Source organism: Alexandromys fortis, unplaced genomic scaffold, assembly GCF_014885135.2.
Source record: "Alexandromys fortis isolate MF-2015 unplaced genomic scaffold, M_Fortis_MF-2015_v1.1 scaffold_108, whole genome shotgun sequence".
Classification (NCBI taxonomy): domain Eukaryota; kingdom Metazoa; phylum Chordata; class Mammalia; order Rodentia; family Cricetidae; genus Alexandromys; species Alexandromys fortis.
This window is the reverse complement of record NW_026067994.1, coordinates 5,084,770-5,108,768: the sequence shown is the minus strand read 5'-3', so window position 1 is coordinate 5,108,768 and position 23,999 is coordinate 5,084,770. Positions and strand designations below refer to the sequence as shown.

Genomic DNA, 23,999 nt, shown 5'->3' with positions numbered 1-23,999 from the left:
TTTGCTGATATGGTAGTTTATATAAGCAAACCGAGAAGTCTACCAAGGAACTTCTAGAACTCATAAACACCTTTAGTAATGCATCAGGATACAAGATTAACTAAAAAAAAAAATCAGTAGCTCTCCTTTACACAGATGATAAAATTGGCTGTGAAAGAAATCAGAGAAATATCACTCTTCACAATAACCACAAACAGCATAAAATATCTTGAAGTAACTATAACCAAACAAGTGGAAGATCTGTATGACAAGAACTTAAAATCTCTGAAGAAAGAAATTGAAGAAGACACCAGAAAATGAAAAGATTGCCCGTGCTCTTGGGTAGGTAGAATTCACATAGTAAAAGTGGCAATCTTACCAAAAGAACCTACAGATTTAATGCAATGCCCAGCAAAATTCTTTTCAGACCTTGAAAGAACAGTACTCAATTTCATATGGAAAAGCAAAAAAACAAAAAACAAAAAAAAACAGGGTAGCCAAAACAATCCTGTACAATAAAGGAACTTCTGGAGGCATCACAGTCCCTGACCTGAAACTCTACTACAGAGCTACAGTACTGAAAACAGTCTGGTATTGGCATAAAAACAGACAGAAGGACCAATGGAACTGAATCAAGACCCAGATATCAATTCACACACCTATGAACACCTGATTTTTGACCAAAAAAAAGCAAAAAGTATATGTATGAAGAGGCTGCTTGTCCATCCCAGCCACCCAGAACCAAAATAACCACACAGAAACTATATTAATTAAAACAGTGCTTGGCCCATTAGCTCTAACTTCTTATTGTCTAACTCTTACATCTTAATTTAATCCATTTCTAGTAATCTATGCATTACCATGAGGTCATGGCCTACCAGCAACATTTCAGCACTCTGTCTCCGGCAGCAGATCCATGGCTTCTCCCTGACTCTGCCTTCTTTCTCCCAGCATTCCCTTTAGTTTTTCCCACCTAGCTCTTTCTGCCCTGTTCTGCTATGGGCTCAAAGCAATCCTTTATTAGTCAATGGTATTCATAGCATACAGAGGGGAATCCCACATCACCTCCCCTTTTCTGTTTAAAGAAAAAGAGGAAAGTTTTAACTTTAACATAGTAAAATTACATATAATAAGACATGTATCAAGTAAGAATTATAGTTACAATATGTTTGTTTTAACTTTATAGCATAAAAGTGGTTGCATGGGGAATGAAGCCTTCCACTCCATGTCTCAACTGAACAGTGGTATTTCCATGGCTATAGTTCTTTTGGTTTTTTTTCCACCCCTAGGAAGAAGCAAACTCATGGGCCCAGGGCAACCCATTTATTTCTCTTACTGACTTTCTCCCCAGGCTTTGGTGTCAAGAGGGATCAGTGAGCTGCTCATGACTGCAGACGATGGCCTGAATCTGAGAAAGGGCCACTTGAAAAACGGTATGATATTGATTGCACTTATTTCTACACTGGCCAAGTTGAAAAAGCACAGGTCTTTCTATACGTCATCCTTCCAATTCCTGGTGGTAAGAACTTGTGGTCAAAACTGAGTTAGGACGTAGGGCCCAACCTTGGTGCACAGCAGCTGTTATGACCAGAGCGTTACTCCTCCCTTTCAAATGTTGAGTGGCCTAGCACAGGGAACAGTTGGGGTACAAGTAAGTTGTCTCCAATTCTGACAAGAGTCCCTGACTGAACCACACAGAATGGAGGGGTTTCAGAGCAGTCGTACTGCCATGGACCCAGCCCTGGCTGTTCTAGGAACAAACGAGTCCAGAGAATAAAAGCAGGGTTGGGAGTCGGGTGGGAGGGAGTAATTGTCAGGGTAGAGCACTTGCTTAGCATGTGTACATGGGATCAACATGCAAAGAGGAGAGAATGGATGCATAGGGACCAAGATTATGAAAAGCAATAGAGCAATTCTTGAATTCTTCTCTCTAAGTGATTTTGTCAACTCCATTCTCTTCCAATGCTCTCGTCCATAATTTTGTGTGTGTGTGTGTGTGCATGCGTGCATGCGTACATGCATGCGTGCGTGTCCATCTCTGATGTAATCTAAAGGTTACAATAGTGGTCTGATCTAGAACACAAGCATAAAAGAGATCCTGGATTTAACCCCCACAACCAAAAACATCAAATTTTAGAGTCTCAATTGCTTCATTTGCTTTTCATGTATTAATTTATGTCATGTGGCATATTCTAACCACATTTTAACATTCACGACCATCACCATAAGTTCTAAGTGAAGCACAATATGTAAATCCATTCATATGTGCTTCTGTGGCTGTAAGTGTGACATCTTATCTTTAACGCTAGCTCTGGATACAGCAGTATTGAAGTGAGAATTTGGGACACAGATGTCCAAGATATGTGGTCTGGATTCTGTAGCATGGTTCTGGGAGAGTCTGTTCTGTGTGGTCATGGCAGGATCTCATGTGTGTTCTTTCCACCCACAGTGCTGGCCACTGTCCACATGAAGAATATAAAGAAAGAAACATACGAAGAACTCCAATCCATTCAAGTAAAGGCCTTTCAGACATGACAGCCACTTTGCTTCTTGCCCTACCCAGGAATTCTTGGCTCACTTATTGAGGAAAACCTTAGTAGTAATTAGTTTAGTTAAAATCTGAGTCCGTGGTGTCCTTAACTATCTATTTCAGGTGGTTTTAGGTTCAAATTGTATACATCCAGAATACTTGGTCCACAGGCCATAGTGTTTGAGTGCTGTATTCCTAACTCTTGTTCACTCCGGTTTCTCGGACATTGCCTTCTGTCATAGGTGAAAGCCCAGCACTTGTCAGGATCCCTTCACCTACGCAGCCCCCTGTAATTGAACACTGAGATCCTTCCTCTGTGTCTGCTGTTTCTTACCAGACCTCTACTCAGGTCACCCAGGAGAATAAAAAGATTCTATTTTTAGAAATTTCTGAATTCTACTTTTAGGATGTCTTGAAAGCAAAATGTTAAAATAGCAGTTGATACCCTTCCCACCCCTGAAGCTTGTCAAAAATGAAGTCAGTGAAGTCACACGAGGAGACGATGTGGCTGGGAAGATCACGTGGGAATGGGAGAGTAGGACTCAGCGCTCCTGGGGGCGTCAGGCTGCTTTCAGTCAAAGTGCTGAAGACCTGGGCATCACAGCTCCTTTGCAGGTTCTTCAGGGCTGCAGAATTGGGGAAGAGCTTCCTAAACCTATGTGTGTTTTTTTCCTTCAGGGCAGAAGCCCCATACTGATGATGGTGTATACGACAGCCTCTTCTGATACATGGGGAACTCCCCGCCAGTTTGGAGATCCACAGAGTGAGCCCTCCTTATGACTTTACAGGAGCACTGGTCTGGTTCTTTGATTTCAGTTGCTTGTTTTTGATTGTTTGTTTGTTGTTCGTTAGTGTACTTGAGGTTTAGGGTCAAGATTCTCAGATGTTGTATAATATAAACATCAACTTAGCTAAGTAGATACCGTCTAGACATCTGCTCATATGGAGTGGCCATAGGCTGAGCACCTATGGGGTCATTGGAAGAGGAAGTTAAGTTTCTTAAGTTTTCATTTTATATACATTTCACTATGCTATAAAAGTAATGAGAATGGGTTCTTCTGGGAGGGGGAAATACGATGAAGGTGTGCTGGGAATAGATGCCGGAAGTGGTATAATCCCTACTCGGCTGATTTTGACTCATCACTCTCTTACTCTACCTGGAGAATGGATGATGGCCATTTAAGTGGAGTTGGAGGTAAATGTGACTGGTGCCATCATTTCAGACTTGTCACTAAGAAGTTCACAAGGGCTTTAGAAATACCCTGGACATACCTATGACCATAAAAAGTTATGAGCAATACTTTATATACTAGAAAGTTTATGTTTGTGTGCTAGAAAGAAAGATTCCCTCAAATTTGAAACCTAGATTAAAAAAGTAATAAGTGATTTTGTATCATGAAAACAAACACTGTCAACTACTCTAACAAGTCCTGGCTCATCTGAAAGGATTTTCTGCACACAGGCTCTAGCAGATCTTGAGGATTTCAGGTCTAGGTAGTTTGAACATCCACTACAAACTGAATTCTTCCATCCTAATCCCACCCCTGCTTCCCCCTTTCTTCCCACCTTTCTGCAGTGCTGTTGAAGGATGTGCGGGAGATGTTCATCCTTGGGTTCTCCTTCAACTTCTACATGTTCCATGGCGGCACCAACTTCGGTTTAATAGGTGGAGCTAGATCTTCCAATGGTTATCTACCTGTAGTAACCAGCTATGGCAAGTACTTGGTTCCCAGAATTATCTCTAATCTGGGTTGCTCCCTTGTTGAATCTGGAAGATGCCAGGTTAGGACCCTAAGGGAAGTCTCTTCCTCTGTCTTGAGTTTCTGTGTGCTGGAGACTGAACATTTAGTATTTGTTTGTGACCACACTAGATCTTGGGGTCTTGGCTTTTTGTAACTTTGTGAGCAGTCAGAAGATAGCTTAGTCCCGCCTATCTGTTGTGTAGAACCTTGCTTCACCTGTTGTTTTGGATCCCCTAAGAGTACCAGAATATCCACAAATGTATCTTTCTTAGCCTCTATCTTAATTAGGGTTTCTGTTGTTGTGAGGAGACACCATGACCAGTAACTCTTATAAAGATAAACATTTAATGGGGTGGCAGCTCACAGGCCCACAGATTGGTGCAGTTTGCCTCTGGGGTAACACCTCCATACCCATCATAGCTTAGCAGATGCCTTTTAGTTTGGACTAACATATATGGAATTCTCTTACCATATACCCAGAGCTCTCCTCTGGGGGTTGATGAATTATGGATCTTTTTGCTCAGAGCTAAGGGATTCTTGAGAAAAATGACACATTTTTCTTTGTTCTTTAGATTACTGTGCAGTGCTGACAGAATCTGGCGAATACACGCCCGAGTACCGGGTGTTTCAAATGTTTTTTCACTATGTTACAGGTACCCGGCATCAACTTCTGTGTGAATGGTGACTTAGATTTCTCAAGTGGGATCTGCTCTGGGAGGAGTGGGGGAGGTGTGAAGACCTTTTGGGGAGAACCCCAGTTTGATCCAGTTTATCTTCAGCACTGGACATCTACAAGAGATGGAGTCTGCTCTCATGGGCTTAGTATGAGACCACTTTGCTTGATCTTAGCTGTGCCCGCCATCCTCTAAAACTTCTAAAAGCTAGAGGTTCTAGGTCCCCGTCTTCTGAGCTATTCAGCAAACATGTCTGGGTTGAGGTGGGGAAGAAAGGGTAGAACCCGGGAGCAAGCACATTTGTAGCTGGATTTTAGGAGAATCTAATGAACTAGCAGCTTGGTCAACATGCTCCTCTTTTCTAGGACAATGAGGGTCCTTTTTTGCATGTTTAAGGACCCTTACTCATTAGCACGTGTCTTACCTCCTCCTGGAGTTAAGATATAAGAGCGCGTGACTGTCCTTCATCTGTGGAGGCTGTGGGACAGCAGGGTACCTGATGTCTCTGAATGGTGTTGGAGGTCCTACAATGGCTAGCCATTTGCTTTTCATTGCAGATGTTTCCACAGTCACTCGACCAAAAGCTACAAACACGGTTGCCTATAAGCAATTGATACTCTTACATTTCCTCACCCTGTGGGACGTCCTGCCCCATCTGGACCAGGTGACTTTTTTTTATTTTTTATTTTTGGATATAGACACATGGTATCATTTCTGTGATATTTTCTTCCTTCATGGTAGTTTCTTCCTTCATCTCTCTTTTTTTAAAGATTCATTTGATGTGTGAGTGTTTTGCCTGCATGTTTGTAAGTGGACCACACATGTGTCTGTAGAGGCCAGAAAGGGCCTCAGATCCCCTGGACCTGTAGTTAGAGACTATTGTGAGTGACTGCATGGGTGCTGGGAACTGAATCCAAGTCGTTTGCAAGAGCAGTGCCCTGCTCTCACCACTCAGCCCTCTCTCCAGCCCCATCCCCCGCTTTATTAAGGTGTTAGAATGGACTCAACCTAGGGCAATGACTTTTAATCTTCTGTTTTCATAGAGGGAGGCTTTCTCTAAACTTAATCGTTAAGTTTAACGTATAAACCATAAACTAGGTTAGTCAGGGTGTTAGTTCTGGGCACTGAACTTTCCTCCCCTGAAAGCAGCAGCCATCCCTTCTCTATGACGCTGTCACTTCTAACTAGGGTTCCGGGAAGCACAGATTGAAAACTGGTGTAAGGAAACACTGCATGCTCATCCCTATAAAACTCACCAAATGTCAATATCTTGGAATGGTATTATCAGGATGTTAGTCTAGACAGCTTCCAGTCTAATGAGTAAGAAGAATGACTGAAGAACTGACGGGAGGGATATTGGTCATAGGTGGAGGAACTGAGCTTCATCGTCAGGGCTATGGAGATGCAGGCCTTGTGCTGGGCGGTCCCAGGATTCCATGGACATTCAGTCAGTGCAGCATTGTGGCTGAAAGACTGAACGGGAGTAAATGACATGGCAGCAGGGTGATGTGATGTGGGAAGCAGAGAAGCTGAGGCACTCTGGGATCCACTTACAAACACAGGGAGGACTGCATGTTTGGAGAACCGTGGTTAGGATTGCACAAGCATGTTCTGTGTGGACAATGTCACAACAGAAGTCAGGCGCCACTGAAGGGGCTGAGTACAGACTTGTGACAGCATGTTGGGTTTACATGGTGGTAGGAGCCAGGCTCTGTACTCTGTCAACTAAGCCTCTTATTTTCTATTTTTGTTTTTACTTATTTATGTTTTGGGGATATTTACAGTACATAAATAGAAAGTCAGTAGTTAAAAATTTCCTGAAACATCTCTTGTTTTAGGAAATTATAATAATCACTGTTTTATTGTGATTATGTTACCATAGTGATGACTTCTTTTAACCTCCACCTACCCTTTTATTAAGATGAATGTTGGATTTTGGTGGGATCTGAGATAAGCTTAAAATAATCCTCTACAGCTAGTGTTGACTGAGGTTTCTGTTCTGCCTGGTTGCCCACAGTCGGTAAGTCTCAACGAAAATCACAAAGATCTACATTAATTAATAAACTGACTGGCCTATTAGCTCAGGCTTCTTATTAACTCTTATAACTTATATTAGCCCATAATACTTGTCTCTGTTAGCCATGTGGCTTGGTACATTTTTCCACGAGGCCTTCACATGTTGCTTACTCTGTGTCTGGCTTCCTTTATGTCTGGGTGATGACTGCAGACTTACTCTTTCTATTTTCTATTCCCAGAATTCTCCTGTCCTTGTCACTCCACCTCTAATTCCTGCCTGGTCATCCGGCCTATACTTCCTGCCTGGCTACTGGCCAATCAGCATTTTATTAAAAACAACAGAAGTGACAGGATAAAAGACCATTGTCCCACAGCAAGCTAGCAGAATGGCTCCATGGTTAAGAGCACTCATTACCCTTCCACAGTACCCAAGGGACTCCAATATCTGCTACTCCAGTTCCAGAACCAATGCCCTCTTCAGGGCTCCATGGGTACTGCATGCACATAGTACACAGACACACAGGCAGGCAAACACCATACATGTAAATACTAACATAAAATTATTCAATAAAGGTTGGGGCAGAAAGACAGAGGTACAGGTGAAATGAGATAAACCATGTTGATAAAGAAAGCCAACATTTCATTAAATGCCTTGGAAACACTTTAATTTTATATTTCCTTTGTATTTATTAACTTCAGATATAGGCAACTTCTTTCATCAGCTTTTTACCTATATGTATGATTTGTATAGAAAGCAGGCAAGTTCAAGTATTTTCCTTAATCAGAAAAATAAATCCATGTGACTTCCAAAGGTGCAGTGGGATGTTTTGCTGCTGGGGTTCTTTGTATGGTTATAAATGTGCACAGTTTGGCATGTCTGTATGCCACCATAGTCTCTTTGATGTTCACAGTGGCCCATTGTAGTCGATCAGGACCCTTCCTGGCTTCTGTGTCTTCTTGACAGGACACCCAGAGCTGTTAGCATCTTTGTTGTTTGTTCCCCTGGGGGATCTAGGCTTGAGCCACCTCAGACTCAGACTCATCTGTTTCTCCAAGGGGTTCTTAGGGATTTGTCGTTCTTGTGTGTAGTACACATAATAAGTGTGTGCATGTTACCTGCATGTGTGTGTTTGCACATATGTGAAAATGCATGTGGGGGTCCAAAGTTGATGTCATGTGCTTTTCCTGATCATTCTTCACTTTTTCATTTTTATTATTCATATTTTGTTGTTTGTGTTTTCGAGACAGAGTTTTTTGTGTAGCTCTGACTCTCCTGGAACTAGCTCTGTAGACCAGGCTGGCTTAAATTTATTTATTTATTTATTTATGTACATATACATGTATGCCTTTATTTATTTTGAGGCAGAATGTCTTCACCAAAATTGCAACTCTTCAATTCTGGCTAGTCCTTCTGGTGACTTGCCACAGAACCCCCTGTTTCTCTTCACCAACTACTGGGATTAGAGGCATATGCCATAATGCCTGTGCTTTTCTTGATTTCAGCTTTTCATCTAAATTATGAGATTAGTTCATTGGCTGGCATGTACAGTGGAATTTGAGATTGGTTGAGAAACCGAAAAGATAATATCTATGTTATGCATAAGACTGATTACCATTGTGTATTCCTTCTCAGTACTCCCATTGGCAAGGCTGTTGGGGTCATCCCTCTGGAAAAGTGGGTTATGGGTGGCAACTTCTGAGATTCTTGTCTCTAGCCTGACCCTTTGTTTGTCTCTTCTGTCTTTGCCTTAGCCAGCCAAGTCTTTCAAGCCACTCTCCATGGAGCAGCTGCCTGTGAACCAAGGGTATGGCCAGTCCTTTGGGTACACGCTTTATGAGACCACCATCTTCAATGGAGGCCTCCTCACCACAAAGGGTCATATTCAAGACCGAGGGCAGGTAGGGAATCTGTGCTTCGTAATGGCACTCTCCTGTTAATATCACCCTGTGGTACTGAGGTGAATGTCTAATTGGTGGTCAACTTATTTGTCCTTCAGAAAATTATCTCTGTTGCTTGTCATCTTTCCTTCAGTGAAGTCTTCTAGACATAGACATGCTTAGGTATATACTTTTATAGGAGACGATAGTGTTCTTAAGTCCTATTTTGTAGTCCCTATTCTTACCATGTATTAACCCCTAATATTTATGAGACCTTGGCTCTTCTCATTTAAGTCTTAAAGCACCAAGCTGTGATGTATTCCAAGTAAAAAATCCTCAGGAATCATGAAAGCCTTTCAAAGCAGGTGCAGCTGGGAAGGAACAGTGCAGCCACTGAAGGTTCCACCCCACTCCAAGCTAAGAGCTGGTCTTTGTATTCTGACAGTTCCCTGCTCTTTGTCTTTTCCACATCACCTTTTCCTGAGGCTTCAGGTTGGGTATTCCTAGTCCACAGTCAGAAATGCTCAGTGAAAGTGTGCTGTGCAAACAATTCCAGATGGGACTGGGGACATGATTCAGAGGGAATAGTGTTCACTGCAAAATATGAAGACCTGGGCTCAGACTCCCAGCACCTATTTAGAAAGTCAGGCATGGTTCCATATGTCTATGAGACCAGCTCAGGGGTGTGGAACCAGGAAGATCCTAGGAGCTCAATGGTCAGGCAGTCAACCTGGCTGAAACATGAGCTCCAAGTTCAATGAAGAGACCCTCCCTGTCTTAAAATAACGTGGGAGTGATTGGTGATGCCCAGTGTTAACCGCTTTCCTCCATAGGCACATGCATGAGCATGTGGACCCACCGTACATGAATACACACACACGCACACACATATAAACACACACACATAAACACACATATCAAAGTTTTTTATTTTTTAAAAATAGATTATTTCATCAATTCTTTATACAATGTATTTGATAGCTTTACCCCCACACCTCCCACTAACTCCTTCCAGGTCCACCCCTTCCTCCTTCCAACTTTGTGTCTTCTTCTTTCTCTTTTTCCTCCCCATTCTCTTCACCCCCTTCTTGTCTGTGTCCTTCTCCTTTTCACATTTCTCTTCTTTCTTTTTCTATTTAATAACTCACAAAGTCTAACTGGGCTGCCTGTGAGTATGGGAATGTGGTCAATCTACTGGGATCACATCCTTGAAGGAAAGAGACTCTCCCTTTCCCAGAAGCTGTCAACTGTCAATGGCCCCTCACTTACCATTGGGGATTACTGAGCTTCTCCAATCCCCATGTTAGAATATGGACAGGCTAGGTCTTCTTTAGGTCTTACGTAGGCAGCCACAAGTACCGTGAGTTCACGGGCAGCAGTCCTGGCATGTGCAGAAGACAATGTGTTGGTCTGGCCCCCGACATCTGGCCCTTACCTACCATCTTATCCTCCCTTTTCTCAAGGAGATCCCTGAGATTTGGGTGGGGAGTGATAGAGATCCCACCTGTGGCTGTGCAGTCCTCAAGTACTTGTTCTCTGCACTTTGGTCAGGAAGTTTCTGCTTAACCACTGCCCATGGAGAAACTGCAGAAAGAAACTTCTCTGATGAGGACCGGCAGCTACTGTAGTCTATGAGTAGTGTGATGGGTTTAGAATTTGTGTCCATTTAGGAGAATAATAATTCTCCTCTGGGACCTGTGAGCTCCTCTGGGACCTGTGACCTTATTTGGATGTAAGAGACCATGTATATGTTTTCTCCTAGAGCAGGACTTAAATCCCATCAGAAGGCCATTGTTTATCCCCATAACATTCACGCCATTATTTTACCTTGTGCCTATGTTGACACATGATCATTATGGTAGCTCATAGCGATCAAAGACGGGTCAGTCTGTTGATAACACTTTCCCCCAGGAGCCCACGTAACAATTTCTGGTACTATGAAGATCTCTCTCTTTCTTTAATCTATATCTATCTATCTATCTATCTATCTATCTATCTATCTATGGATATACATGCATATATATAATATATGTGATATATAACCTATATATGATATATAACACACACACATATTATTATTAAGACAGGGTTTCTCTGTGTAATGGTGCGAGCTGTCCTGGAGTTAGCTCCACAAACTGGTTTGAACTCAGAGATCTGCTTTCCTCTGTCTACTGAGTGCTGGGATTGAAGGCATAGGGCCACCACTGATGGACCATGAATATATTTAACTTCTGAAGTCTGTGAAAATCTAATCCCTGAAAACCTTCCAAATCTGAAGTGTTTACGCCTCAAGCATTTTGGATAAATAGTACTCAACCTATACTTCTGGTTTTTATTTATTTGTTTTTCACTTTGAGCCTAACATATGTAGCCCCGGCTGGCCTCAAATGGACAGAAATTTATCTGACTCTGACTCCCCAGCATGGAGATTATATTTGACCATATACTGCTATCAGATTCTATACTTCTATATGCCATCAGATTTCTCCTTACACTTTCATCTTTGTATCTTTATGACTCCAGCCTTCTCCCTCTCCCCTTCACCTTCTTTCTTTTTCACTCTGCCTTCCTTCCTTCCTTCCTTCCTTCCTTCCTTCCTTCCTTCCTTCCTTCCTTCCTGCCTGCCTGCCTGCCTGCCTGCCTGCCTTTCATTCCTTCTTTTCCTTCCTTTTTTTTAATGCTGCAGAGATATCTTTCTTACACGTCGATAGAGGTTTATCTGTACTCACTACATACACCATTGGCTTTTCCCAGGGTGTATACACTGCTTTCCTAAGTCAGCCCTGTGCTTGTTTGTGGACTCACAGCTTCTCACATATACTCTCTGTCCAGAAATTCCTTTGTCACCGTGTCTTTGTTCCATATTTTCTCATGGCCCCTGTGTGGCGCAGCAGTTCTTGGGCATTGCTTTTTCACGTAGATCTCTGCTACGTGAAGAAGTTGGTGTCTTCTCTGTAAATACAAAGTGGGTCTTCCCATTTCAGACCCTTCCATCACTTTCTACCTTCCTCTCCTACTTGCCATCCCTCAGAGTGCCACGACTCTTCTGCATAGGACAAACATTCTGTCTTACACATCTCTGCTTGCTGCCCACCTCCAGCTGACTCCATGAGCCAGCCTTCTCCATGTCTGCAAAGCAGCCCGGCTGTGGCCTGTTCTTCTCTCGCGTGTCCTCCACTCAAGTCTGCTCATAGCACTGTAACTGCTCTTGGAGGGTGTTGTGATCGTTTCTTTGTGCTCTTCCAACAAGGCACCCTGCGTTCAAGAAAGACAATTTAACAGTAGGCTTTTAAAAGGATCATCAAATATGTAACTTCTGTAATTAGATTCTGGTAACCTTACAATCAGAATACTTCTGTTTTCTGACTTAAGACTTTTTATTGTTACAGTTTACTAGCCAAATTACATTTGAAAAAACTGATTTAGATTAATTTATCTAGGAAGTAAATTATTCTTATGTTGTCTTGCTTGACTAAGGTTCTCTGGTGGTTTATCTGGTGTTTAATAAATATAGTAGTTCTATTAGTTTGTTTTACTGCAAATGCCATAATCACCATGAGCCAAAACGGCAATGGGAAGGAAAGGCTTATTTGTCTTGGAGGTTACAGTCTATCATCATGGGAAGCCTTTCCAGGACCTCAAGGCAAGACCCAGGAGACTAGAGCTGGCTTGCTGCCTGTACCTCACCCAGCCTGCTTTCTTACACAACCCAGAACCACTGGCTCTAGGTGGCACCACCCATACCGGCCGAGCTCTCCCACACAAATCATTCATTAATAAGATTGCCCACAGGCTTGCTGACAGGCCACTCTATCTGAGACTTTTCTCAATTGATGTTCCTGCTTCTCAGGTGACAGTAGTTGGTCAAGTAGACAAAAAATCTCCCAGCAGAGTAGGTAATAGGGAAAATGGGTCCATGCAGGGCACCCCTAAAATCAGTTAGAATGTGACACCTGGTCTCCAGATTGAAATTGAGAGTATCTAGCAGAGTTGAGCCCCTGGAAGGGTTGAACCTGTAGGGGTAAGGAAGACAAACACAGAACAGTCTCTGTCTCTCGGTTCCATCCTTGCTAACATTTTCTTGATAATGTTGTTCCATTCCTACCTCCCTTCTCCTCTAGTTTCCTACAACTCTTTTAAACATCTCCCCCTCCTTGTCTACACTTGATCCAGGTTCCAGCTTTCATTGAGAGCTCTGGCCCAGGCTGCACTTCCTGCATCTTCTCATGGCACTACTTAAACTATCACCTGTTCTTAGTGACCCTGTGAGTCTATGCAGCTCTGGGAGACAAGGAATTCATTCTGCCTCTTGCGTTGTTTATTGCATTTTCAGGACTGCGTTCTTTCCTTTCTTTATGAAGCACTAACAGTCGTCTCTTCCTTCTTTTCCAGGTGTTTTTGGATAACAAATACGTAGGAGTCCTGGATCGTTTCAAGAGCGAGCTGCTTCTTGTGAAAAATGTATATAACACAGTTCATGGATGAGCCATTCCAGTTCCATCTAGGCCTGGGACCAAGAGTTTTGAGGGATTATTATAGATTATTCTCACTCCTCTGCCTGTGGTCTCTTCCATGAAGAGGAACCCAGCAATCCCAGGAAGGCTTGTATACATCTTAGAGGTCTTGGTGAATGTTCTTTGAGAAAACACCACACTCCCCCCACTTGAATATTCATTGTCCAGAGCAGGATGGCTTGGTCACCATCCAAGAGAGTCCTTGTTTAAATGTTCAGGTGACTTTTTCAGGGAAAGAAGAGGAAAAGCAATGGTACAGGGGCTTGCCTCTCCCATAGCTGGAGACCTACAAGGTTCCGTGGCCTGTGATCTGTCAGTCACCTGCTCATGGCCTGTCCCTGCTCCAGGGAGGCCTAGGAAGCCTAAGGGAGGGCCAAGTGAGGTTTACTCTGGTCTCTCTTGAATAGCCCTCCAAGAAAACCCAGATCCTGAGGATCCTGGTGGAGAACCTAGGCCGACTCTCTTCTGGGTTGGATATCAACAAAGAGAGAAAAGGTGGGTCCTAAAAGAAGACGGCTAAGGTGGTGGAGCATCACAAGCTATTGCTCCTCTGCAGGACAATGGAAGTTGGGAACAGGTTTGTGTTTGGAAAAGAGCATATGTTTTTGGTTGCAAGATACCACTGTACAGAAACTGTGATTTTTTTTTTGTTGTTCTTTAGTTGCCAAGCTAGAGACATAACACTGCCACCATCTTAGTGAGAGTTTTGAAAGTGGTGCCAGCAGAAGAAAGCTATGGTGATGTGCCAGGTTAGGGCTCCTCTCTAGGGATACCAAGTCTTCACTGTAGGAATCCAGGGCTTGTGTTTCTCCTTCTGCTTGGGTCCATTCCTCCTGAGCAGAGTCACACCACACATGATTGTTCCCATAAGTGCTTTGACTAACCTGAGTATCAATCTAGTCAGAAGTCCTGTGCTGATCAGATCTGCTGTCCGTGTAGTGATTTTGTGCTGTTAATATGGACTGTGAGGCCCTTTCTAGGTGTGTACACGTAAGAGGGTAATATCTGCATAGGGCTTGGGCTTAGGTAACATAATGATAGAATATTTGCCTAGCATGCCTGAAGCCTATTGAGTCCAGGTTTAACCCTCAGCACCACCAAGAGAAAGGGGAAATCTAAACGGTTTATCAAACCTTCAAGCCAGATGAGGCCAAGAGAGCAACTTCCTTCAGGGAGAGCCCTGACTGCAGCCTGTGCATATCTCTGCCCGGCTCAAACCCTTCACACCCACCTCCATTCCTGGTCCACAGGTCTAACTGGAGACATCTATCTGGACAAGACTCCTCTGAGACAATTTAGAATCTACAGCCTGGAAATGAAAAACGCCATCACACAAATGTAGGTGCCTTAACTTCTGCTGATGGAAAGTGGCCAGGGTGGAGTTATAAGTCAGGGATAGCGCATTTTACCCAGCAATGTGTGGCCCTGAGTCCAGTCACTGAACTGTAGATGAACAAAATAAAATAAAACATACCTCAAATTGGTGAATGTGGAGAGCTGGAGGGATGCTCAGAGGTCTGCAGATGAAGCCTTTGATTTCCAGAGAGAAAAATCAATCCCGATGCAGAGTACTAATGAAATGATGCCAAGCTTCATAGATGCCTTGGAGAAGAGGAGTGATTGTCCCTTTGTCTGCTAGTTAATTCCTACTGTATCATGAATGCCAAGGACATGGCAGTGACCACAGTGGAAGTGGGATGTCAGGCTTCATAGAAGAGGTCACAGGTGGCACATTAGAGCAAACGTGTAACATCTCACTGTCTCTTGATCACCATAGAAGACTTCCGAGGTTTCCTGACTCCTGGAAAGTAGTTACAAGCCATGTTCAGGGCCCTGCCTTTTTCCTCAGTCACTTGAGAGCTGGAGATCCTCCCCAGGACACCTTCATAAAAGTAAAGGTTGGTGCCACTGCTCTCCTGCTATTGTGCCCCAGCCCCGGCACAAAAGGGCCTCAGAAAAGCTCCCCAGTACATGAACCTTGATGTGTGACAGAGAACCAAGGTCCCCCTAGTCACTGCAAGTCATAGCCATTCAAAAGATGAAGTCTTTGCGGACCCTTAGGCTAGGACAAGGACAGTGAAGAGATGCAGCAGAGGCCTGATTAGAGAGTGCCAGTGAGACTGGCTGGTGCAAGCTCTGTAGCAGGGATTGAGTGAGTGTGACCCAGTAGCTCTCACACATAACCCAAGATGTAGAGACCCCTACCACTGACATGAGGTCACCATCTAAAGCATGCCATTCAGGGCATGTTGGCAACCATTCCTGCTATTATACAGTTTGATCTATGTTTTAAAAGCCTGGTGTGTTTTGGTGATAATTAGATTGTAAGACATCCCTTCTGATGGCTTGGCCAGCCCTGGGGAGATGAGATGGAAATTGGAATCTTCCTAGAGGCTGATGCTGAGCCACCTCCAAGGCAGGGCAGGGGAAAAAGCTCATATGTTGCACACCCTCCCACTTATGACTCCACTTGTCTATCTTGGCCCATGCTAAGGTTTAGTGTGCCATTGGGATAGAGGTCTATTTGTTTTCTCTTTGCATCTTGAGGTTAGAATCTGAAACCTCCCTATCTTTTTCAGGGCTGGAGAAAGGGTGTCATATTCATCAACGGACGAACCCTAGGACGATACTGGAATATCGGTCCCCAGGAAACCCTCTATGTCCCTGCTGCCTGGCTCCATCCTGGAATTAATGAGGTGATTTCTCTCAATGTCCCCTGCTAAATAGTCCCCTTTCTTTGAACTCTGTTCTGCTTCAGAAGGAGAGCTGGAATTTTCTGGCTGATTTGCTTACTTCTTTGTACAGATCATAATATTCGAGGAGTTGAAAGGAGGCCTAAAGATCCGCTTCTCAAGAGAGGCTAAACTCGGTATGGCACTTTATGTCATTTCAGCACCTGCCCATCTTTAGCCCTTGTGCCATAGATGGATTTTCTATTATGTTGTCACAGCCCCACTCACCCCTCCCATTTTAAGATGACTTAACCTGCCTGTTCCTCCCTTAGCCTCATCCTGACTCCATCGGTCTCTCTTTCTGACAGTCCCTCCATCTTGTCAGGACTCCAGTTTCATACAGTCTTAGCACCTTTCACTTCTGTCCCTGTGGCTCTTTCTCAGGCTGCCATGTTAGATACTCCCAGACACCCTTTCTCATGCCCTTTAGCCAGTTTTCATGGGAAGGAACGCATGGAGCAATTACATTGGACACAGCAGTGTCCCTATAAGGCAGTTGCATTTTGGGTATCCAGGCTCCATTGAACCTTCTTCTTTTTTTTTTTTTTTGATATCCATTTGTCCTCTGACACCCACCTAGCAATCAAGCTTGAGACTTTGTGTATGTCATGTGAATGTTTTTCTAAGGATTCAAGGTCCAGCCCGAGACAGTCTTATGTAGAATCACTTGTCTTACTTTAGTGGATTCTTTAAACCTTCTGAGCAAGGTTTCTTGTCCCCACAGGTCAAAGTTCTATCCTCATGTTTTGGGCGTGTGGCACACAGTAGGCTAATGAGATTTTCTTTTTCAGGACATTGAGTGTCAACTATTGTGAAATAAACTAGAAGTCAGACAGCTGAATCCCATCCACCGTGGTGGTGGGCGTATCCCATGAGTCCTGACACATAGGTGGGTCTCTGCATCCACCCTGGCTTCTCTTTCTACCCTATTCTGGGCTCAGTTCTACCATCCGTCTCCTCCTTTGACAGCAAACCTAACTTTTGACTTGTTAGCTCATTTGTGCTGATGTTTACACAAAATGGGCTTTTCGTGTCCACTTCCTTTTTCATGTTTCTTTATAAATTTTCTTCGACCAGCAAATAAAATTTTGGGAAAAACAAAGCAAGAAAATGTTCAGACTACTTGATATTGCTAGTATAACTCCGAGAATATTTTCAAGAAATCAAATAAAATAGAAACTGCAGGCAATGACAGAAGATATCATATATGGTTTCTGCTTTGAGAGTATAAATCCAGCAATGATATTTTCTTCTATTTTTCTAGTGGTTATGTCACACTATTGATTTTTTGTATCCACATAAAACTTTTGCTTCTTGGAGGCTGTGTCAGTCTTTTAGCCTTTCCATCCCACCTTTAGCATCTGATTTAAAGTCCCTGTTGATTACCTGATCTATACTTGGTCTTCCTAGGGTATTTTCAACTCCACTGAACTAAATCAAAGGGCACAGAGAGTTGCCCAAGTTGCTGGGGTAAAACAAGTTGGGGGGCTGAGCCTAGGCTGTAGAGGGAAGATCCATTTTAAAAAATAAACTACTACAAATTCTAGTGTAGTGTGAACAGACCCTGAGTTAGGTTGCAGACTGGTGGGGAGAGGACTTGAGAGAGAGTGCCCTGAGAAATGAATTGGCATGATGCCAAGTAATATTGAGGCAACTTATAGAGAAATGCTGGTTAGACTTCAAAGGCTCTATGGACTGTAGCTGAGTTAGGCTGGCTGCCAGGGACCACCAGGTTGTGCTAGCCCAGGAGTTAACATCATGCGGTAGCTCATGCCTATAACACCAGGCCATCCAAGGTTTATAGTAAGACACTGTGCCTCAATGTCTTTTTGTGTTGCTCTGACAAATACAACTTAATGAAGAAAGGGTTTGTTTTGGCATTTGTTATGGTGGAGATGTCCAAGTGTCAGGAACTGGAAGTTGCTGCCACAATGTATCCACAGTCAAGAATCAGAGTGTAATGAGTGCATGCTAGTGCTCAGACTCATTTCTCCCAGTATGCAGTTCAGAACCTTGTGCCCAGAGAATGCTGGGCTCCACAGTTAAGATGGGTCTTCCCACATCAAGTAGCAGCAGCATCAAGAAAATCCTCCTAAGGCATGCTTAGAGAATCATCTCCCAAGTGACTGTAGAATCTCTTAAGTTGATAATTAACACTATTGTATCTTGTTTCAAAAATACCCTTTGCATTACCTGGCCTGCCTGAGGGACTGCAGGCCTAGGAATCCACATCCAGTTCCTTGTCCAGAACTTCTCTTAGCTTTCTCAGGCCCTGTGTTTGGACATTCAAGCCTCTGCATTGGATGCCATATGTAATGAGTCTTTTTCTGTCCCACCAGCCAGCTCCGAAATGACGACATAGAGATTTCTTATTAATTATGAAAGCTCAGCCTATAGCTTAGGCTTATTCCTAACCAGTTCTTATATGTTAAATTAATTTATTTCTATTAATCTACGTTCTATCACATGGCATTACTTCTCTTCCATCTTACACCTCCTGTTTTCTCTCCATGTTTCTGGCTGCTCCTGTGTGCCTAGATTTTCTCCTGCTTTTCCTTTCTCTCCTTGGAAATCCCACCTGTATCTCCCACCTAGCTATTGGGTCTTCAGATTTTTATTACACCGATCACAGGAAATACATCTTCACACAATGTACAAAAGTCCCACAACAGAGTCAGTGCTAGTATCACCTCCTTCCTTTTCACAAATTCAAACAATTAAGAGATGTAGACTCTTAGTCTTGACTGCGGCTAATCAAACTTCAAAAACATCACACAGTTCACAAATTCAGGGAACACTTCTGCTGATCCAATACAGACTTTAAAAATAACAAAATGCTTATGTCATGATAAATAGAAACAGACAAGGTTTTACATAGGATGATTGCCCAAATAGAAAATTTAAAAGTATGAATCCAGGGATGGGAGAGACAACAGGAGCCTGCCAAGTGCCACTGAACCTGGGGCCCCCCAGCCTGGGCTGGGAGGAGACAACACGGGTGGCCATGCTGTATTACTGTGAGCAAATCCAGGGTAGGGTATCGAGGCGTGAGAGACAGAATCGTTCATGTCCTGTGACGAGAAGCAGATCTGAAGAGGTGACGGCAGAGAGGAGTGTGCTGATGTGGGTGACCTGCTTGCCCCCGGGGGCCATGGGGATATCCAAGCTTGGGCTTCTGCCAGGGGCCATTGCCTGTGGCCTGGCTGCATTCATGGTCTGTGCTGATGTGTGTGTCCTGTTAGTACTAAAGCATGAGAGGATAGGACTATACAGAATTGGCCTGTTCCCCACTGGCTGCAGCACTAGAGAGAACTGGCCTTGCCCCTCACTGGGGAACTCAGAAGAACAGGCCCTGCCACCTCACCTGGGCAGCACGACAGAGCTGACTCTGCTGACCATTGTGTGTGAGTGTGAGAACTGGTTCTGCCCCTTTTGTCTGCCATGTGGTGGCTTGGGTGAAAAAAAGATGCCCTCCTCTCCTTGCCTCCTCCCACCTGATGGCAGCTGGGAGAACTAACCCAGTCTCTCACCAGTTGTAGAACTAGGGAGAGCAGGCCCTGCTCCTCACCCAGGCAGCGAAGTTGATCTGACCCTGTTGACAGGGGCACGGGTGAGCTGGTCCAGAGAATGTGAACATGGGAGATCGGGCCCCACCCCTCATCTGCCATATCGCAGTGAAGGAGCCATGCCTTCCACCCTCACACCCCACCCCTGTCCCTCACCACCCATGGCAGCAGGAGAGCGACCCCTGGATCATAAGCATGGAGGAGACTGTCCTGCGATTCAATGGCTGCAGCACTTGGAAGAACAGGCCCAGCATGCCTTGCCTGGATAGCACTGTGGAGCTGATCCTATCATCGGCAGGGATGAGAGTTGGGTAGCTGGCCCCACCCTCCCCTGTCCCTTGCTCCTAGCCACCTATGGCAGGCCAGAGAACTGATCCTACCCTTCACCAGCTGCAGTACTCAAGAGAGTGGGCCCTTCACCTTACCTGGGCAGCACAGTAGAGCTGACCCTGTCATTGGGGACATTGGTGAGCCACATGGTGGTGTGAGTGAGGGGGAGATGCCTGTGGTGGGTGGGAGTGCTGGTCCTAAGGATGTGAGACCTGGAGAGGTGGCTCTGCTTCTCACCAGCTGCAGCACTCAAGAGAGTGGCCTTGAGCCTTGACAACACGGTGGGGCTGGCCCTGGTGGCACAGGTGCAGGTGAGCTGGCCCTGACTGTGTGAGAGGAGAACCGACTCCACCCTGTTGGAATACATCCCTGGCTGGTTACAGCTCACAGTCTGCGTGGGTGGGCAGCTTATCTCAATAGCTGGGTAGTATGGAGCTCCTTCCCCCAGTAAAGCTTCCTGCTCTCTACCTGTTTTTATCTGGGGGATGTCCCCAGGCCTGGAGCACTGACCTTTATCTAGAAGCAGTCTCTAAACCAGACACCTCATTCATCTTTACCTTGACCCTTGGCATAGATCTCTGCTAAGAAGACTTGTGCTAGGAGCTCTGCTTTAGGACCCTACTGCGTCCTACTAAGGTTTGTGATAGGAGCAGGCCAACTAATGTGAATTAGGGTTGTCCCCAAGCTGTCCAATCCTATATATTCCTTATTCTCTGGAACAGGGCTGAGCTGATTGACTGAAGTCCTTCTCTGGGAGCCTCCCTCTGTGCTCATGTGTGGAGCTTTCTGCCTCCCCTTCTTCCTCTTTCCCCTCTCAATCTGGTGACCAACAGGTGGGTAGGGAAAGAGGACCCCCACAGCGCCCTTTTCTGTTTACTGATGAGGGTAAGCTAGCCTGGGTAGTGTTGGAGAGCCCACCCAGGTGTTGAGGATGAGGGAGAGTCTGCTGTGGGATGACCAACCCAGCAGCAATCCAGACCCACAACCAGGGCTATGAGTTGACCCATCCTAACATCCACCCCGTCTATGATCTGCTGGAGCACAGTCCCAATGTTGCAGGATCTCCATGACACAGGACGACAGGATATCTAAGAGCACCCTGTGAGGGCCCAATGTCAATAGTACAGCAGAAACCAGAGCGTTTATTTAAAACATGATTGACAGATTACAGACAATTCTCCCACACCAAAACCAGTGTCATTCATTGCAATGAACACTTGCACGTAAAGAAGTATGGACTAAAGGGTGTACTGTGGGACTCGCTGTCACACCACAGCTTCCAGGATGAGATTTGACTTTTCTTTTTATTTTATTTTGTTTTATATTTTGGGGGAGGTTTCAAGGGCAAAGGTCAGATGTAAAGGGATGGGGAAATGAGTGGAATTGAGATGTACGATGTGAAATCCACAAAGAATCAATAAAAAGTCATCAAAAAGTGAATTCTGCAAAATTTGAAGATGATTTAGATAAAGCTGAGATGCACAGCTCTCTATATTTCTAGTCTCAGACACATTAGAAATTACATGACTAAAATCACCTTAAAATAGCAATTGTTTATATAGTTGCTGTGTGAAAGGCTTTAAACAAACCGAGAGATTTGTGTAAACCTTGGCTTTATTAAAACTATTTCCTGATAGAACATCCCCATTGTCTCAGTGTGTGGGTGCACCCCTAGCGGTCCTGAGTTCCTTGCTCGTACTCTGTCTCCTTCTGCTCCTGATTTGGACCTTGAGATTTCAGTCCGGTGCTCCAATGTGGGTCTCTGTCTCTGTCTCCTTTCATCGCCTGATGAAGGTTAATATTCAGGAGGATGCCTATATGTTTTTCTTTGACGGGGGAGGGGGACTTTATGGGGGGAGGGGGAGGAAAATGGGAGGCGGAGGAGGGGAAGAGACAGAAATCTTTAATAAATAAATAAATTAAAAGATTAAAAATAAATAAATAAAAAACTATTTCCTGATAGTCAAAGCCTGATCAAATCACCAGGAAATAAAAGAAATTATCTTAACAAAATATAAATTCCTTTCCTCTAAACCCACTCTTCTCTTACTAAGAACAGAACAATATTTTGATAAAAACTTGTTGCCTTAATATAGACAATTAGGTTCTATCCTACTGTATTAAATCCTCTAGATGAATTTATATTTTAAAATACTTTTTACAAAAATGTCTCTTAACTTAGCAAAAATGTTAATAAAATAAGTTTTATGCCTTTTAATATTTTTCTCATAAATTTCTTTTAAATTCCTTCATATTTTCTGCACATAGATTTCAAATGCTAGTTAGAATTTTAATGCTAAATGATCTTATCCTTTGTTAAAAAATCAGGAAGAAATCTATATATTGATAGTTTATGAAAACTTATTAATAATATTACATGTATTCTAAAAGAGATCTGTTCCGAATTGTTTTTATGGCGGGAGGAAACAGTTTACATTACCACATCTACGTAGCTGGTTTGTGTTTCCATCACATCCAGAGGTGCTCCCCCACCCAGTCAGCATTCAGGCAGAATGCTTAGGAACGCCAGGCTTCAGCATTTGCAGGTCCTATGGCTGCCCATGCACCATCAGCATTTAAGCAAACCGCCCCCCTGGACCCTTATGCCCTATGTAATCTACGCGGCATGGTCACATAATCTACGCGTGTTGTAGCTACGTTGAGCTCCTATGCACACGTCCTAGACGGCCTTTAGAAATGGAGCATGCCCGACCCACCCTCTCTCTCCCCACATTGATTGCAGACAGGCCTGTACACTACCCTCTTTTCCCTCCGCTTGTTCTGTCAATTAAATTGTTGAAGTTGAAGTTTCATTGTATATTTTGTGGTCTGTTCTCACGCCCGGTAATATCACCGGTGCTGAGACTTGACAGGCTTTCTTGCCTGCCACTCTCCCCACCACCCGCCGGGGCCGGGCCCCTGAACTGGGTTCATCCACAACTGCCCATATTCCACCTGCCAGGCTGCTGGATTGCTGTGCACAACACCGGCTACTTCAGTTGGTGAGTTTTCCCCTCCCAGCTGGTGTAAACGTTTTCTAGAAACCTTAGGAGTTGATCTGTTAGGAGCTGATCATCCGGCACCCTTCTGCTGCTCCTGGGAATGGGGGTACACTCAGCCATGGCCTTCAAGGCTACAAATGGCCCCCTTTGCAGACAAACATCTCTGGCGATTCTCCACAGCTGAGGACTGAGGCCTCGTTCCTTGTCTCAGACTTTGTCCCTCATTTATGGTTGCTCAGACTGTTGTCGCTTGGGCTTCTCAGCTCCAGCCCCAGCTCCCAGCTCCAACAGAACTTGGAGAGACTTGAACCCGCTCACTTGATCCTTGCTTTATCTCAGGGACACATGTGATTAATAAAGCCGTTGGATCTCATTTATCTTTCTCTACCTCAGCCATGGGAAATAAGCCATGGAATAATACAAGCCCGACATCTCCTCTGGGATGTCTTTTAGAAACCCTCAAACCTCTAAGATTAATGCCCTATCTAAAGACTCGTGAGCTTATCTGCCTTTGCACTAAGAAATGGCCTAAATACCCCTTACATAACAACCTAAAGTGACGGCTCCTTAGACCCCAATATTTTACGGGAACTTTCTAATTTCTGCCAGGTAACAAACCAATGGAAAGAGTTCCAATATTTCCATAACTTTCTTCTATCTCAGGTCTAAGCCTCTGTCCTTGCCTCCTGTTCTCCCACTCCCATGTTCCTAGCTATGCCATCTAAGCCAGAGGAACACCCTACTTCTGCTCTGGACCCTGCTAACGAAGCCCCACCTTTCCAACTTCAGCAGTTACTCCTACTTCTCCGGCCCTTCCCCTCTCTTCAGCAACTGTTCCTTCAGCCTCTCTCGTCCCTTTCCTCTCGGGTATCATGCCACTGCAAGCACCCGACTCTGGTACCCACTTTCACCCCTCCTCTCATCACCCCTCCTCTCTTCACCCCTCCTCTCATGCTGCTAAGGAACCCCACCAATACAGCCACATTTTTTACTTTGCAAGAGGCAACCAGAGTGGACAGACTGGTCAAGGTACATG

General features: G+C 44.3%; 1 protein-coding gene across 1 annotated transcript in view; it reads left to right on the top strand.

Annotated features, from left to right (window-relative positions):
- Nucleotides 1-17,033, top strand: part of LOC126512345 (beta-galactosidase-1-like protein 2) — a 38,587-nt gene extending 21,554 nt beyond the window's left edge. Inside the window, exons 8-20 of the mRNA XM_050160077.1 lie at nucleotides 2,429-2,493; nucleotides 3,188-3,272; nucleotides 4,086-4,223; nucleotides 4,824-4,904; nucleotides 5,483-5,589; nucleotides 8,694-8,840; nucleotides 13,212-13,280; nucleotides 13,741-13,828; nucleotides 14,584-14,671; nucleotides 15,123-15,231; nucleotides 15,913-16,029; nucleotides 16,139-16,202; nucleotides 16,857-17,033. Of these exons, the coding sequence (XP_050016034.1) occupies nucleotides 2,429-2,493; nucleotides 3,188-3,272; nucleotides 4,086-4,223; nucleotides 4,824-4,904; nucleotides 5,483-5,589; nucleotides 8,694-8,840; nucleotides 13,212-13,280; nucleotides 13,741-13,828; nucleotides 14,584-14,671; nucleotides 15,123-15,231; nucleotides 15,913-16,029; nucleotides 16,139-16,202; nucleotides 16,857-16,864 (1,166 nt within the window). The 3' untranslated portion in view covers nucleotides 16,865-17,033. The remainder of the gene's footprint in view (nucleotides 1-2,428; nucleotides 2,494-3,187; nucleotides 3,273-4,085; nucleotides 4,224-4,823; nucleotides 4,905-5,482; nucleotides 5,590-8,693; nucleotides 8,841-13,211; nucleotides 13,281-13,740; nucleotides 13,829-14,583; nucleotides 14,672-15,122; nucleotides 15,232-15,912; nucleotides 16,030-16,138; nucleotides 16,203-16,856) is intronic.
- The last annotated feature ends 6,966 nt before the right edge of the window (nucleotides 17,034-23,999 follow it).